We start from the raw sequence: 15,466 nt of genomic DNA, 5'->3' as shown, positions 1-15,466 counted from the left end.
GAATTTTTCAAATGGATCCATGCCCAGATGGCATACTCTTCAAAATGTGTAGTTGAACCCTTAGTGTGTCTGTGCCAATTCTTCAACACCTGCATCTAGGAAACCACACATCCTGTGACAAATGATTTAATACAAGCAGGAAACTGGCCCTGCACCAGTCCTGGCTCAGTCCCACACACTAAGGGAAAGCACACAACCTCACTTTCAGCTCCAGACCCTCTTTTCCCCTTCCCAACACAGATCCAAACACTGGTTCTTAGCAATTCCTATTTTTAGGTCAGATTCTCCAGTAGAAACCACAAAATGTCTTAGGATAAAAAGAACTGAGCCTCGTAGAAGAAACTAGCTGGGCATGAACTGCATCTTTCTTTGAGTTAAAGGTTAGGAAACCTGTGGCTGAAATGCACAGAGAAGTACTCCTCCACCTTAATAATGTCCTCTGAATGTAAACCAAACTGAAGAAGTAAGATTCATCTGTGAAACAGGATGTTTTACAACTTATAAATATAAAATTATTCTTTTAATTCTTAAGGTACAGGGCTCAGAAATTGACTGCTTAGAGCTCTTTGCCAAGGATAAGAGGAAGGCATGCTGTTTGATCCATGCATTAAACTTATGATTCCTTCTCCAAGTAATAATAGTTCTTAAATGAATAAACTGAATAAAGGTGTTTGTTTTCAATTCACCTGAAATGCACAGAGCTGGGTTGCTGAACCTTCCCTGCTGCGGCCTCTCTCATTTGATGCAGTTGCCACAGCTAAGAATGTGTTAGAAATACGCCCCCTTCAGCTCACCTCTGACCCCTTGCAGCTCCTCCACGCCTCCTGTGCTGAATGTTCAGCCCAGGCTACTTGCCCAGCTAGTGAAGGGAAGATAAGAGGTCATCCCCAGGGGTTTCCAGGCTTAGAGTTACATGTGAAACTACTCCACAAAGAGCACGTATTAGCGTTATTATTACTATCAGTACTATTATGATCACTTATTTTGGCAATTAGCATGTGCTTTTTATGTGCACTCCTCCCACATGTATTTCCTATTTCCTCAATATGATCAGAAGCTATTTCACTGGTGACGTTAAACACTCAGAGCTCTCAGTCCTCCTGACTCTTGTACAATATTCTCTAAGCAGCAGGTGCTGGAGAAGGAGCTGATCATTTCCTGGAGGTCAGTTCTATCAGGAGTGGGGCTTGCCTGCATCCAAATCTAGAGTTCCTTTCCTTCCTCCCACCTATATTCTCACTTGCAAGTAAAAACACTTTTCTCTTGTTTGGAAGAAATTCTTTTTCCATCTACACCCAGCCCTAGTGATGAAAGGAAATATTAATAGTTGACTTCTAAGAAAAAAATAAAAGCAAACACGAATACTTGTTGACTGGAAGACTGAGAGCCTCGTCTTGGATGCACCAGGGGCCTGAATCTCAACTGCTTATCTAATGCTGATTTGTTCAGCCCTTGATGACTTAAATATTTCTTACTTTGATTGTTTAATTAAATTCAGGTATGGTTCAGAGGACAGCAAGAGCCCCATGTCGTTAAAATAATGAGTTTTTTTGAAGTTTTAACTCTAGCAGCCTATTTACAATTATGACTTAACTGAAAGCTTTGTAAAGTGTAGGTGCAATTTTCTAGGCACTGAAAAAGTCAATCATTACCTGTAATGATGAAGGCATCAGTAATGAGATATAAGCTTCATTTTCAGGTCATCAGTTCACACAGAGCCAAAGTCTGCAGGACCTCTGTGAGAGCCCATTAAGAGCAGGCACACATGTGTACAAACACACACACACACACACACACACACAGATGCTTTGAACAGGTTGGGATGACATGAGTGGCCTCAGTACAATTTCTAACAGGGGATGGAGAAATCAACTTTGCAAAGACCAAATCACAAACATTGCCTTCTGCAAGTTTTGTAATTTGCAAATAAAATGAGGATGAAAGTGAAAATAGAAAAGCTGTAATTCCTGGCTGTGAATTTTCTAGGAGAAGCTTCAAGTACAGTTTCAGTCCAGCAGGAAAACACTTGTGTTACCACTGCTGATGCTCATATAAATCAGGGCAATTGCAGGAAATCAGCAAGTGGGCCCCACTGAGAAAAACTTTTTTTTTAATAGATGGAGCCTCGAAGTGAGGCAGCCTATAGATTATTAGACTAAGAAATCTTATTTAAGAATAATAGCCACTATAAATAATGGACAGAAGTGTTTCATTCTACAGGAATAAAGGTAAGCTTCTCACTTAAAAAGATACTCCTAATGACATGCCACCCATTGCTGAGAGCTGCTTGTCCTGCATCGGTGTCTATCCATCTGTGCCAAAGCCCCGGGTTCCCCACTCCCCCTGATGCTGCCCCATTTCACAACTGACAATGGTGGGAACGTGGGGATGTGGGAAGCAAACCAGCTCCCACCAGGCTGCATCTCTTGTCCTCCCTGTACGTCCCAAACCCTGCACACCAGTCAAAACCCATCTCTACAAATTTTGAAAGTGATATAAGAATGCAAACTTGAGAATAGTAAGTTACCAATGGGCGGGCTTGTTACCATCTTCAGTCACGTGGAGTCCTCCCGTAGGAGTTAACCATGGAATGAGATGAGCTCACAGGACCAAGTTCAAAACCCAGGACAAAGGAGCAGAGACAGAAGAGTCTGTAGTCTGTGATTGTATGCACATGTGTGAGCAGGAAGGGAAGAAGGGAGTGAGGAAAGTGCAAACGTGTGTTGCCACAGCTTTAGAATGTGTGTGACGAGACACTCAAATAAAACAGAAGCACCTACGTGAGCATTTCCTACTGGCGTTCTTGCTGCAAATGTGTGAATTCCCCTCACAGGCTTGAGCTACTGCACCAGAATCTCCAGACAATCTTCCAGTCTGCAGAGGACCCCAGGCTCCATCCTCCCAGGGAGATGCACTTACTTGTGTCCAGACTCGTGGGCGATGGTGAAAGCCAGTCCAAGACCTGTATCTTCATTAATCGTACAGCTGCGATATTTACTACACATTCCACTTATGGGTGCAAATCCTACAGGACATAAAGATCAAAAGAACATATAGGAGCAATATTGTAGTAAGATAAAGAAAGAGGGTGTGTCATGTGTGTGTATTTACCTCTGTCCTTTAGAGAAATTTGGTTCTCATTTTGTCAGGTGAAATATGAAACAGGAAACCCTTGGACAATCATATAAAGGGCCCTGAATTATGTGGGTCACATAGCACCCCTGCCTGGAGTGGGCCAAAATTCCAGGCCCCCAGAATGAAAGCAAGTCTTCTGTGTAAACCGCGTTATTTGTACAATTTAGGCCCAGTGAGTTTATCATGTGCAGGGTGGGAACCTCCTGAATTCTAAGTCCTCAGAGGCAGCCCAGGGTCCACCTTGCACTCAGGGCTTTCTGGGAACAAGTAGTCAGGACTAACCTCTATTAAACCAAGTCTTATCTGAATGTTTTTGTAATAAAGACCCTTCTTCCCTAAGATCTTGGGAAGAAATGGAGAATTAGGAAAAAAGGTCAGGAGAGCCTTGTTCAGTAGCATACTGTGCTTTACACTATTTGGAAAAGTATAAAAAACTTGTATCATATTATAAAACACCACCAAGATACACCCAGCCTAATAAACATGTTGAAAATGGCTAAGATTGGGATATTCATAGAGAAATGGAAAAATCAGGGATCCAATATTGTTGTAGTATCTCTACAAATATTCATAAATGTATTATTATTTTTTCATAGAATGAGACACCCTTGAATCTGTTGACCCTATTCTCACCACTGGAAGAAGAAATGGAAGAAATTATTTCTTAAATTAGAAGAGATAGAAGCTCTTGAATCTGTGAGAGACCTTTTCTTGTGAAAGAACTGATTTTGGTGAATAAATGCATACTCTTCTGTTTGGCCACAGTTTATACAGGGAAGGGAGTTTATTCCTTACAATTCCACCCAGCAGCAGCTACAGCTTACAGATTCGGAATGAGGGCAAAACTACTCTATATCCTAGGCCACTGAAGGCACACAGCACACATGTGTTTCTCAAAACCCTGGCAGAGGGTCTTACCAAGAGTATCACAGGGTTCATTCTTCCAGGAACATATGTCCAGGCCGGTTAGTAAGATGGCATGGTCATGGCGAGTCCCATCTTTCCCCATCAATCCAGACTGCCACTGGCAGAAGCTGCTCAAGGTGTGGTCCGCATGATGGCTTATCACTAGCCCTGGCTATGCAGGAGACAGACCAGGAGCCCGAGATAACAGGAAGAAAACATGTTGTCATGCAGTTGTTACTGGCTCTGTCATCACAGAAAACTAGCACTAACTTGGATTCAGCCACACAGGTGGATCTGGATGGCAGAAACTAATTTACCCATTTTATGTGTTAAAATCCAAAGGAGGGTGTCATATATAAAACCTTTACAGACTCAGTGTAGACACTCATGTTTATTTCTCTAGTTCTGTACCAAAACAGTTGGGATGTATTTGCTGACTCTGAACACATTTCAATGACCCAAGAAAGATGACTTCTGTGCATGAAATGTTCACATTCAAAGTCTTTATAAAACACTGAAAAATTATATAAGGCAACAGAATCGTTTATACGAGACTTTGCACATACACAAAAACACACCCAGATGGTGTTGTGTTTATTTCATAACCAAGTTGGGCAAGTAAGATTTCAAATTTGTAACTCTTCTAAGAGTTATTATTACAGTGTTAAATTAAGTCACTTTCCTACAGAGGCACCATGTTTATGAGAAGAGGCAGCTCAACTGACAAAGCTTTATCTCTAGCAAATAGACTGGAACTAGAAGGAAACTATACAGATGACATTTCACCTTATCCATATATACCAAGTTCTAATAGATCAGTAGTGAAAGATCAGAGTGAAGACTACCCGAAGTCTTGGTAAATGAAGAACTGGGGGTGGGGGGGGGTGGCAAGGACATCTCCCCAAACTGGCAGGCAGATGAGTTCTTTAAAGCTTATTTATACGTATGATATATTTTTCTAAGGATGGTCAGAGAAAACCAGGTTAAGTACCTCAATTTCAGGACAAGAACTTGTTTAAAGCTTTCGTGACCAGAGTGTTGCTTTGAAATTGCGTCTCTCAGTCACTGACTATGTTTTCTCCTTAAATGTTTATTGTGTCTTTCCAGAGAGTCAAATGCACCCAAGCTAAATGCTGTACATCAACCCTGGGACATGCCTTACATTCTTCAGCGGGTGATTTCCAGGAAAACCGCATTAATTAAAGTTAACACAGGTGTACGATCAAATGATAACCTCGCTTATTCTTTGCCGCTTGGATGAGTTCCAAGGTGAAACGTTTTAATACAAAGAATAATTAACCTGTCACCTGAGAAGCCCTGCTAGTTCAGCACCCCCTCTGCAGACACACTCACACAAAAGACAATGGAGTTGTATCCTGCTGACTCTTCAGGCTAGAAGCAGGTCTGCCTGTGCATGCCCCATCTTGCAGGGAAAGAGGGCAGCACCCCAGAAACTGAAAATCTGAAGGCATCTTAAATCTCATAAATGATCTCAGATTTCATCTAAAAATCATTTGTTTCATACACAAGACAACTGTGGCTAACAGGAGACTCTGTGAAGATGTCAGCCCGGGTGAAATTGGACGCAGGGTGCCTGACTAGGACCCAGGGTTTACGCCCCCAGGTCCAATCAATGACCAGCTTGGGGCAAAATACAAGTGAGAGCCCTTTATGGCTAAGACGTCCCCCTTACTTCTGCCACGGAATATTCACACGAGTCCTTATGGTGAGTGGAGGGGCACCTCTGTGTGTTCACACAGGGTTCTGAAATGAAGGCAACAGACAGTCTTATGCCCACTGCTCCCAAGATCCAGCATAATCTGGAGGTTTGTGTGCAATGAGAGGAATGTGCCTGACATCCTAGAATCTCTATAAAAATAAAATCCCGAGACCAAAGGTGGTGAAGGTCAGTCTCAGCAGTTGGGAGACAATAGAGTACAACAATGCACTGCCACACAGTACAATTTAACTTCCGGGCTACAGGACATTGTTAGTCTTCTAGCAAAAGACCAAAGGGCTCACTTCATCTCCATCCTCAAAGCTCACAGTGGCTGAGGACAAGTTTTGCACCTTGCATTCCTAGTGTATTTCCAACAGGGTATTTAAAGTAACTCTTCTATTCCATTTTCTTATTAGCCAGTCAGATGACTATTTCTTACTACTCTTGCACAAAAATCACACACAGAAAAAAACAAATAAGCATTACAGGAACTGACAAGAAACTCATTGCATTAGACACAAAATATTAAAGCATTTTTGTCCCCAAGGGAAAGAGAAGTAAAGAATCCGTAGAACAATTATATCTAGGAAAACAAAGCATTATTTTGAATTTATTTTTCTGGGGGAAAAAAAACTACTGGTTTCAAAGAATACCTGTTCTTCTTCCAGAAGAATCAGACCTACAATGGCAATGTTGATGTTTCCTCCTATTGTTCCATCTTTGAATAAAGCAGACACCTGAAAAGGACAGGTAATCCACATCAGTCCCTATACACGGCACCCTTTCCCCCCAGCCCTTAGCCTGGAGTCCACAGCTGAAGGCCAATCCTGTGTTCTCCAGTGACATAGCAAGGTTAAGTTTCTTACATTGCTAGACACACAGATATGAGAATATCTAACAGCCAATTATACCAATTGTTGGATCCTTACTGTTGGTGCCTGGAAGTAAAATAATGAAGTCTGTGGAGGCAGGTTCCACCTCTTATCAAACACCTCTTATCAGGCCTCCTAGTTGGTAAGTGTCCTCATTAGACATAAGGAGGCTTCTTTTTGTTTCTTTTAATTTATTTTTTAACTCATAGTGATGATACACAGCAGAGCCCTCCTGAAGCTGTCCTAGCAAAATATTCCAGAAGAATAAGAGAAGTTCTTGGGAAAAGACCAAGAGGATACAAGAAAGAGAAGGAAAACAATGTGGAGAGAAGGTGATCAGGGAAGGATATGTGACCATCATTAGGGATGATGGTCACATGTGTAAAAATGAGTGATCCGAGTGGCATATGGGGTGATGAGCGAGGACAAGTCACCAGACATGGGAAGCAGCAGGGAACTAATTTGGCACTGAGGTGTAGAAATGCTGAAAAGCTCTGCAGAATAGAGGCAATGCTTGCACACATCAGAGACCTGCAGTGGGGGCTGTCACAGACCTGCAGTCTGTGTCACCTCCTCCCTCAGTTCCCTGGGAGATCATAAACCACGAGGGTCTGGCCACTAAAAATGAGGACAGTAATAGCAACCACACCACTTCATGGGAAGTTGAAATACATTTAGGGGTACTCTGTTTATAGAGGTAGGACATAAAACATTTTCAAACATTGTCATCACAACTATGTTAAAATACACTTTGATGACCCCATACTTTGTCTTCTGTTATGCAGGTCTCACTTGGGTGGAATGGGGCTTAGACACCTTGCTCCACTCTTCATTAATGACTAAAGCTGCCACAGTCACATCTTCTCTGCAGCAACCTTCTAAAGGGAGTACTGTTCCTTGTTCTTGTCGATAGAAAGATGCATATTCAATATTTGAACACTCCTATCCCTAAAAAGATGGGTATTTCTATACAGCCATCTAAAATCTCACATATAATGCTGATGGGCAGATTTACTGCACTCAGATGTCTCCACATCCTCTTATAGATTTCTGATAAATGAAGACATCAGTAAACTTGAAATATGTTACTGGCTTACAGAGAAAGTCAAATTATTCATCCTCTGAATTTTATTCTCTGAAGGATTGAAAAAGGATCTTCTTATTGGCGCATAGTAAAAGTGAAGGAGTTATCACAGATAAAATATTTCTTGTGTACAAGACATAAACCCACAAATAAAAGTAGGACGCAAAACATACACACACACACACACACACACACACACACACCATTAGGTGGAATTACACGCATGACTTCAACAAGAAGGGCATTCCTACCATATTGAGTATTGTCAGTACATAGGTGGTGATGTTTTCATGACCGTGGTTTTGCATCATCTTTTTGTCAACCACCACCAATGTCTCCACATTCAGTTCTTCGTTCCTATGAGACTTCAGAAGGGACCGCTTGTGCCTTATGCACGACTTATACTCATCAGGCAAGATGAAAAGATCTTCCTTGGGAGGCTTGGGCATGTCTACAGGGGGGCGTTCAGAGAGGAAATGAATGTAAAGTTGTCACACAAAACCAGTGGTGGAACTCGTGCTAAAGAAAATGGATTTTAAAAATGAATGTTCATAAAATGAATCATAAAACCCTTAAAACTGTGATGCAAAACATGTGTTAAGGTGGAACACTACATTTAAGTAAAGTGTGCATAGTCTGCATGTCATGGAATTCATTGTTATATTGACTTTTGTATAAATTTGTCCTGATTTAAAGCAAAAAGAAGATCACTTTGGCTCTGAGCTCTTATTATCTAAAAGCATGATGTTCAAAGACTATGAACATAAAGATCTGTTCAACAGGGCTCTGCAAAGGAGTTATTGATAAAACAATGAAACTAATAATTACAAAAAGGAGTGCTGTCTTATACTGTGTTCTTATTTGAAGACTTTTAATGACCTAATAGTTTTTAAAGTTGATTCCCATGTCTAGACACACAACTGGTTTGTCTGTAGTATTTCCAATGGGTTATAAACTGCTCAAAACAGATCCACTTCACTGCAGAACTGAATTTCCTAGAAAGTATTGCAAATATTTATCTAATTTAATGAAAAGACAAAATGTACTGGGTCCTCTTGGAGTAAGCCATTTAAAAATAGTTTTGGGGCTTCCCTGGTGGTGCAGTGGTTGAGAGTCCGCCTGCCGATGCAGGGGACACGGGTTCGTGCCCCGGTCCGGGAAGATCCCACATGCCGCGGAGCGGCTGGGCCCGTGAGCCATGGCCACTGAGCCTGCGCGTCCGGAACCTGTGCTCCGCAACGGGAGAGGCCACAGCAGTGAGAGGCCCGCATACCGCAAAAAAAAAAAAAGTTTTGTCATTAATAATCAGTAAATTAACATTATGTTAAAAATCACTAGGTTTAGTGGATGCCTGAGAAACTGTGGTTAGAATGGTTTCAGGTGAAAGTAGGCTTCAAAATATCCCCATATTTAGGTGGTACTAATTCAAAGGCTATGCCAGCTCTATTCACGGAACACACTGCTAGAAGATGCTGTTTTGTTTGACTGATTCCCATGTCCGTTGCATTTTACCTCTCTGCTAAAATACTTCCAAACCTAAACGAACCTTTCGGAGGATAACTGTTACACTGGCTAAAGGTTAATAAGCAGTCATCATGCACCATTTACATTGATGCAATTTACACAGATGAGATCCCCACCCTAAGAGATGTCTATGTATAACTCATTCATTCTCTACACCAGCCATGGGTAGGAGTGAGGCCACGAAGGCATGGGGAATGAACGTAACTTTCTCACAATCCCTCCCTAGAAAGTGTTGGAAATGGATTTCAGATCTGGCAGTGTGGTCCCAGGACCCTTAGTCTTAATTCCCATAGGTACAGGGTGCAAATGGACACAGTATAGGAGCATAGCAGCCTCCCAGGCCCCCAGTATTGGAACAGAGGCAGAAGCACCGGGGGGCGGTGATCTTACTAGCCAGGGCTCTGACAAGTCCCTCAAAACAAGTCACCCCCCCCCAATATGGTCCTGCAGCATTTTCCCAAACACGTGAGTCCCAGCTCAAAACCCACCCGTGAAGCCTGCAGCTAGAAGTAGCAAGCTAACTCATGAGTCTGAGGTTCAGAATCACTTTTGATTTTAAGCAAATCAATCTGTTTTTTCTGCCCGTTTCCACAGAGAGATGCCTAAACACACAGAACAATCTCTCATTTTCTGAACTCTACAGAAGAATCTTTGTAGTGTGAACCCCACTGAGACAGAAGACCAGGATTCCTCCAGGGAAGCCCCAAGCCTCATGGACAACATGGAACTGTCCTGCACAAGTAACTGAGTCCTGAGAATTAAATGCTGATCCTGGAGGTGCTGTGTGTCAGTTCTGCTAGATAGGGCCCCCAGTCCCTCAGGAACTGCCACCTACCCAGCAGGAGGGGACAGAAACGGTGGCAAGTCAAACAGCACCAGATTAACCACTGATGTCGCCCAACAGTAAGTGGCGCTTTGTGGCACTTTTTTTTTCTAGTTTTATTATGAAAACAGTGGCTACTTCTTTCCATTTTCCAAACACAAACCTTATTGTACAGTTTAGTATCTTTTTCAAATAACTGCCTTTCACGACCCAACACCATCTACTGAGATTCTGAAACGGCTGTGGAAGCAAATACACCTACAAATGTGCACACATGCACACACACACGTGCACACACAGCCCCACCAAACAGCGTAATCGTACCGCCCTGTATGCACAACTATGCCTTAGGGCTACTGGCCTGAATGACTCTGATCACCTCCAAATAAGAATGAAAGGGTCATATTCATTCCAGAATGGTCAGCACTGCTGGATTGATCAGAGACACTGCAACATGTGCTTCAGGCCCTGGTGTGGCCTGTCAAAGAGGTGAAGACAGCCCTGACCATCTTTCCTGCTTGGATCCAGGTGCTTGGTCATCTTTCTGTCCCCAACACACGGAATCTGTCCTACTCTGACTACACCCTCACCAGGAGCCCTGTGAGCACCATCCTGGCTCTGACTTTGTCTGTGCCTGAGTCCCTCTCCTCGGTCCCGCTCTGCCCCGCCCCGCCTCTGCCTGGCCCCGCCCCCAGCCGCCTCCGCCAGCTTCTCCCTGTCTGCGCAGACTCAGGAAGCTGTTGCTGGTCAGTGTGCCCTGTTCCGATGCGCGCTCAGTCTGTCTTCCCTGACCTCCGCAGCCTCCCGTTCCCTCTACTTGTGCTCAACCTTGTTCTTCCCGCCGCCTCCCCTAAGACTGAGCTCACTCTTAGTAATTTGGCTTGAGTTTTTCGAGTCCTTTTGAATGTAGCCTGAGACTTAGTTACAGGACGATATGAGTTCAGATGACGCACAGGTGCAGACAGCCAATGGTACTTGTTCTTTTATCAAAGATGCCAAGTGATTCTGGGTCATCCTCTCTTCTCCACAGTATTTACGGAGACCCTGCACATGCCCACCTCTATTTGAGGGTGCTGGGTCTAGCAGCCAAAGAAACCAAGCCGCAGAGAAGGATGGGCTTTCCAGAGGCTCCTTGGGGAAGGTTTGCTAAATAAAGCAATGCTTGAGGGGAAAGCCGAAGGAAGTGAGGAAAAGTCCAGAAAACACTGAACTCCTGTTCCTGAGTTTGTGAGACGTTCCTTCATAAAATGTAAATATCACATCTATTCTTAAATGTTCATGACACAAACAAAAAGAACTTCGATAGAGCCTTGGTGATAAATTGCAGATAAATTTTGTCATGCATACTCTGTCTTCTGACGTGGTGAGTGAAGTATAAAAACCTGCATAGGGACAAATCACCTCTGCGGGAAAAGCATGTGAGCTTTAATAAATCTAGACCTCAAAAGTACAGAATTACCAGGCAGACATGCCAGGGTTCTTTTGAAGACATCTGGTGGAGTCTGCATTTCTGAGCACCTTGTCATTTAATCTGCCCAGGGAACAGCTCTTTAAAAGCAAACAAACAAACAAAACAACAACAACAAACAAACAAACAAAGAAAAACATCTACCATTATCTATCCATCTACCAGGGAGAGATGTTTTAAACTGAACATACAGTTGATGGGTTTGCTTTGGAATCATCACTTAAGTTTAGCAAAGGTAGTCAACAAATTTCACCTCTAGGGCAGACTACTTTGAAGAAAATTAAAAATACTCCGTTGGCTTACAGAATTGTCCAAATCGTTAAATACTAAAAAGAATCGCCCTTACATACATTTCTTGCGTCTTCCGCAGAAATGCAGCTTCTGTGGTTGCCTGGGACTGGAGCCACCGCGCGGGGGTTGATCTTCGTGGTGGAAGAGGTGGTGGTTTTCCAGCCGCCAATTTCTCTCCATCATCGCGACCTGGTGGGACCCTGGATCCCGAGGCTCGGTGGATCTTTTGTACAGGATGTGGGAGGGAGGCCCAGCCCCCGCAGAGTCCTTGGGGGCCCCTGCCAGGTGTGAAGGGAGGGGCTTCAAGAAGTAGTCCGCTTCCTGGGTTCTTATCATGCCTGACTGCAAAATAGAGAGGGAGAAAGAAATGTGCATCACTGTTTTGTTATCTGCACAAACGTGCTGTTCCCGCCACTGAGAGCACACGTTGAAAGGGGTCGCACAGGGGGCTGAGAATTAGGGATGGGACAGCCCCACTCTTGAGCCCTTTCCCCACCCACACCCTTGCAGAGACACTGGTGTGGAGGTGTCCTGACTCTACTCCAGGAGCAAAGAGAGTGCACAACATACTAAGGTCAGGTCCTTTAAAGCAAAAATTGGAGGAGAAAGCACACAACCCTAGATATTAATATGGGTGGAGGTGGTGAGGGGAGTTCCCAAATAAAGACGTAAAATTATAATCCTAATATAGTAAGTAGCAAAATTCTATTCAGACTTCAATAAAGTGTGACACTTTCTATAAAAGTGTAACTTGACAAAAGTAATCCAGAAGAAAGCACAAGGAATTTCTTAGGGAATCAGGGAGGTCTTTCTAAGCAAAGTATTTGGGAAATAGGAAAGAACTGATTATAAAAACACAAAAAATGTCTGTACAGCATAACAGACAATGAAAGCACAAACAATGACAAAAATATCTTAAAGGAGAGAAAATTGAGAGACTTGCCTTTTAGAGTGGCAAGTATTTTTCAAACTTGATAATTGTTAGGAGAAATGGGAGCAAACAGGCAATGACACTGGGAGAGGGTAGACTGGGGCCAGACCTGCCACATCTATCAGCATTGAAAATGTATAATTCAATTCTAGGATTTTACACTTTTGGAATTCTTTTTTTTTTAACATCTTTATTGGAGTATAATTGCTTTACAATGGTGTGTTAGTTTCTGCTTTAACCTTTTGGAATTCTTGCCAAATACTTCTTGTAGGCACTTCCCCAATATTGATAAGTATTTGTGAATGTATAATTGAATCCTTGTTTGTAATAGCATAAAAAATACAAACAAAATGAAAAAATAATCAAAACAAGAAATAATTTAAATGTTTACCAACTAATTCAAGGTAATCTTTAAAAGTACATTTACATATTTAGCAAGAACATAATGATTTAAAAAGGCCAGCTAATTATGTCCTGATAATAATCTTAACTAAACATTGTGTGTGTGTGTGTGTGTGTGTGTGTGTGTGTGTGTGAGCTCCTAAGACTATGGCCAACATTTTCTATATTACACCTTATTTATCACTCACAGCAATTCTGTGGAAATAGAGAATCAGGCTGATAAAACAACATTTTCAAGGTCACCTGGGAAGCAAAGTATAAGGATTGGAACAAAATCAGAATAAATTAAAAACCTGTAAGCTTAAGGCTTATACTGTAGGGGTCCCAGAAGTTGTTATTTTTAAAAAGTGTATAATAAAGTATATAGTGGGATTCCAAATCATTTTTACAAGTGTGCATCTACACTTAAAGAATTTTCCAAGAAGGACTGATGAGAAATTGCTGATGCTGGTTATGTTCAGGGAGAGAAAATCGAGGAAGAGGGATGCAAGAGGGGGATTCCACTTCCATTTTTACATCCTTAGGCACTACTCAAGTTTTTAAACTCTGTGTGCATCCTTTCTTTAAAAAAAATGTCAATGGCATTGCTGGATCATGGGATTACAGATTAATTTTTTAAATCCTTCTAAATGTTTTAAAATACCTTTATAATTTTAGAATACAAAGAATTACTCCTACAGAATTATCCAGCTATAATTTAGAACTCTCCAGTACAGTATTTATATGTGTACTGATTTTTTGCAAGTTATTTTGATAATTTAGGACACTGATTAGACCCTTATTGGGTATTCAAAGACACTGACGCTTGGTTGCCTGTTCTAAGAGTGCCTCTGATTTAGATGCCTGAGTCTGATTCTCATCTGGGGGGGCTTAGGGCCCATCACTGCACAACAAATAAAGTTCCGCGGTGGACTGAGTTGTCCTGCATGGGTCTGAATATTTGCACAGTGCAGGATGACAGACATGGAGAAGCACTTCTGAGATCTTGGGAAAGGGCCAAATACACCTCTCAGGGACAGGAGGGTTGGGGGTGGAGACAGGAAAGAGAGGGGCAACCGGGCTTATCGTACATTCAGAGATTAAGCATTGGCCATGGTGTTCCTGCTGGTGGGAAAGAGGTAAGAGAAGGTAAACTTGGTAAACTATCAATGAAGCCATCAGCCCCATGGGGTGTAGACCTCCCGGGGCCCAAATGCCAGCTAGCAGTGGAAAGGTGAAATACTTGGAATTTATGCTCTGGATTAAGGTGGAGGAGGTGGGGGGCTCTCATTGGTGAGCTCCATGGATGCCCTGGGAATCTTTTTGCCCTAGAACTCTACCAACTAAACTAGGATAGTCAATATTTTAAAGTCTTCAGTTCTATCAAGGAAGAGCCTAGTATGGAATTAAATAATAGCTAAAGCTAGTTGGGTTTCATCCCTTTGGCAATTAAACTAACTCAGGAGTCACATGAGCAATCATGAATATGTTCAACCTTGTGTGATAACACTCCCCAGCGAGGTTTTGTACACTACTTAAGGTAACTAGTTGAAATGTTAAACTGAAAAAAATAAAATAGTAATTTTTTGCTTTTAAAAAAATATTTTCTGACATGCAAACAATCCCTTGCTTTTCAAATCACCCTGAAAAGATGATAAGCTCCTGTGGGTGCTCTAGAGTAGATGATGTTCAGCATCTCTGGTGCAAAACTGGGTGGACTTGCAGAGAACAGACTGATGGGTCAGACACCCAGCATTTATTATCCTTTTTTCAACATGATCTCTGTGACTTCGGATGATTTACTCATCCTCTCTGTGCTGTTTTGTCCTCTAGGGAGCGGATACAAAGGCAGCTACTTGCCACGAGATTGTAAGATTTAACAAATAATATATATTTAAAATACATGGCCTCCAAAATACATGGCCTAAGCAAAAATATTTGCTGCATTAATGAAACAAAGAGTGTAAAATATCGTACTTCACCCTGATGATCTCTGATTCCCTTCTGTAATGCAAGGAGTTTCTGGGGGATTTTTCACTCTACAGTACGAGATCCCTCTGAAGACCGTGTGTGGGTGTATCCCAACACCATCACCCCAAACACATCTTTGCTTCTGGCCTGCTGCCTCAGGCTTTCTGGCTTCCTCCCCTAAAACACTTGTGTTCTATGACAGCTGTTCCAGATTCAAAACCACCTCCTGCTTTCCCCTGGGTTTAAGGCTACATCCTGGGTGGCCCAGAGGACCAGATCCGCAGGCAAGAGAGAACTGCCTCTGGAGGACTTCTGAATTTTCACTAACACAGTAGTCAAGTGTTTATGCTTGTTTCATTT

General features: G+C 42.4%; 1 protein-coding gene across 1 annotated transcript in view; it reads right to left on the bottom strand.

Moving 5' to 3' along the window:
• Positions 1–15,466, bottom strand: part of ADAMTS16 (ADAM metallopeptidase with thrombospondin type 1 motif 16) — a 174,462-nt gene that overhangs the window by 103,185 nt on the left and 55,811 nt on the right. The window contains exons 9-13 of the mRNA XM_089908358.1: positions 11,883–12,165; positions 7,969–8,168; positions 6,415–6,498; positions 4,054–4,213; positions 2,920–3,025 (exon numbers count right to left, since the gene is read on the bottom strand). Coding sequence (XP_089764484.1) covers positions 2,920–3,025; positions 4,054–4,213; positions 6,415–6,498; positions 7,969–8,168; positions 11,883–12,165 — 833 coding nt within the window. The remainder of the gene's footprint in view (positions 1–2,919; positions 3,026–4,053; positions 4,214–6,414; positions 6,499–7,968; positions 8,169–11,882; positions 12,166–15,466) is intronic.

The sequence above is a fragment of the Delphinapterus leucas genome, chromosome 3, assembly GCF_059928025.1.
Source record: "Delphinapterus leucas isolate spDelLeu-1000000601 "Yukka" chromosome 3, BTC_Dleu_Yukka2, whole genome shotgun sequence".
NCBI lineage: Eukaryota > Metazoa > Chordata > Mammalia > Artiodactyla > Monodontidae > Delphinapterus > Delphinapterus leucas.
This window is presented reverse-complemented; position numbering and strand designations above follow the sequence as displayed.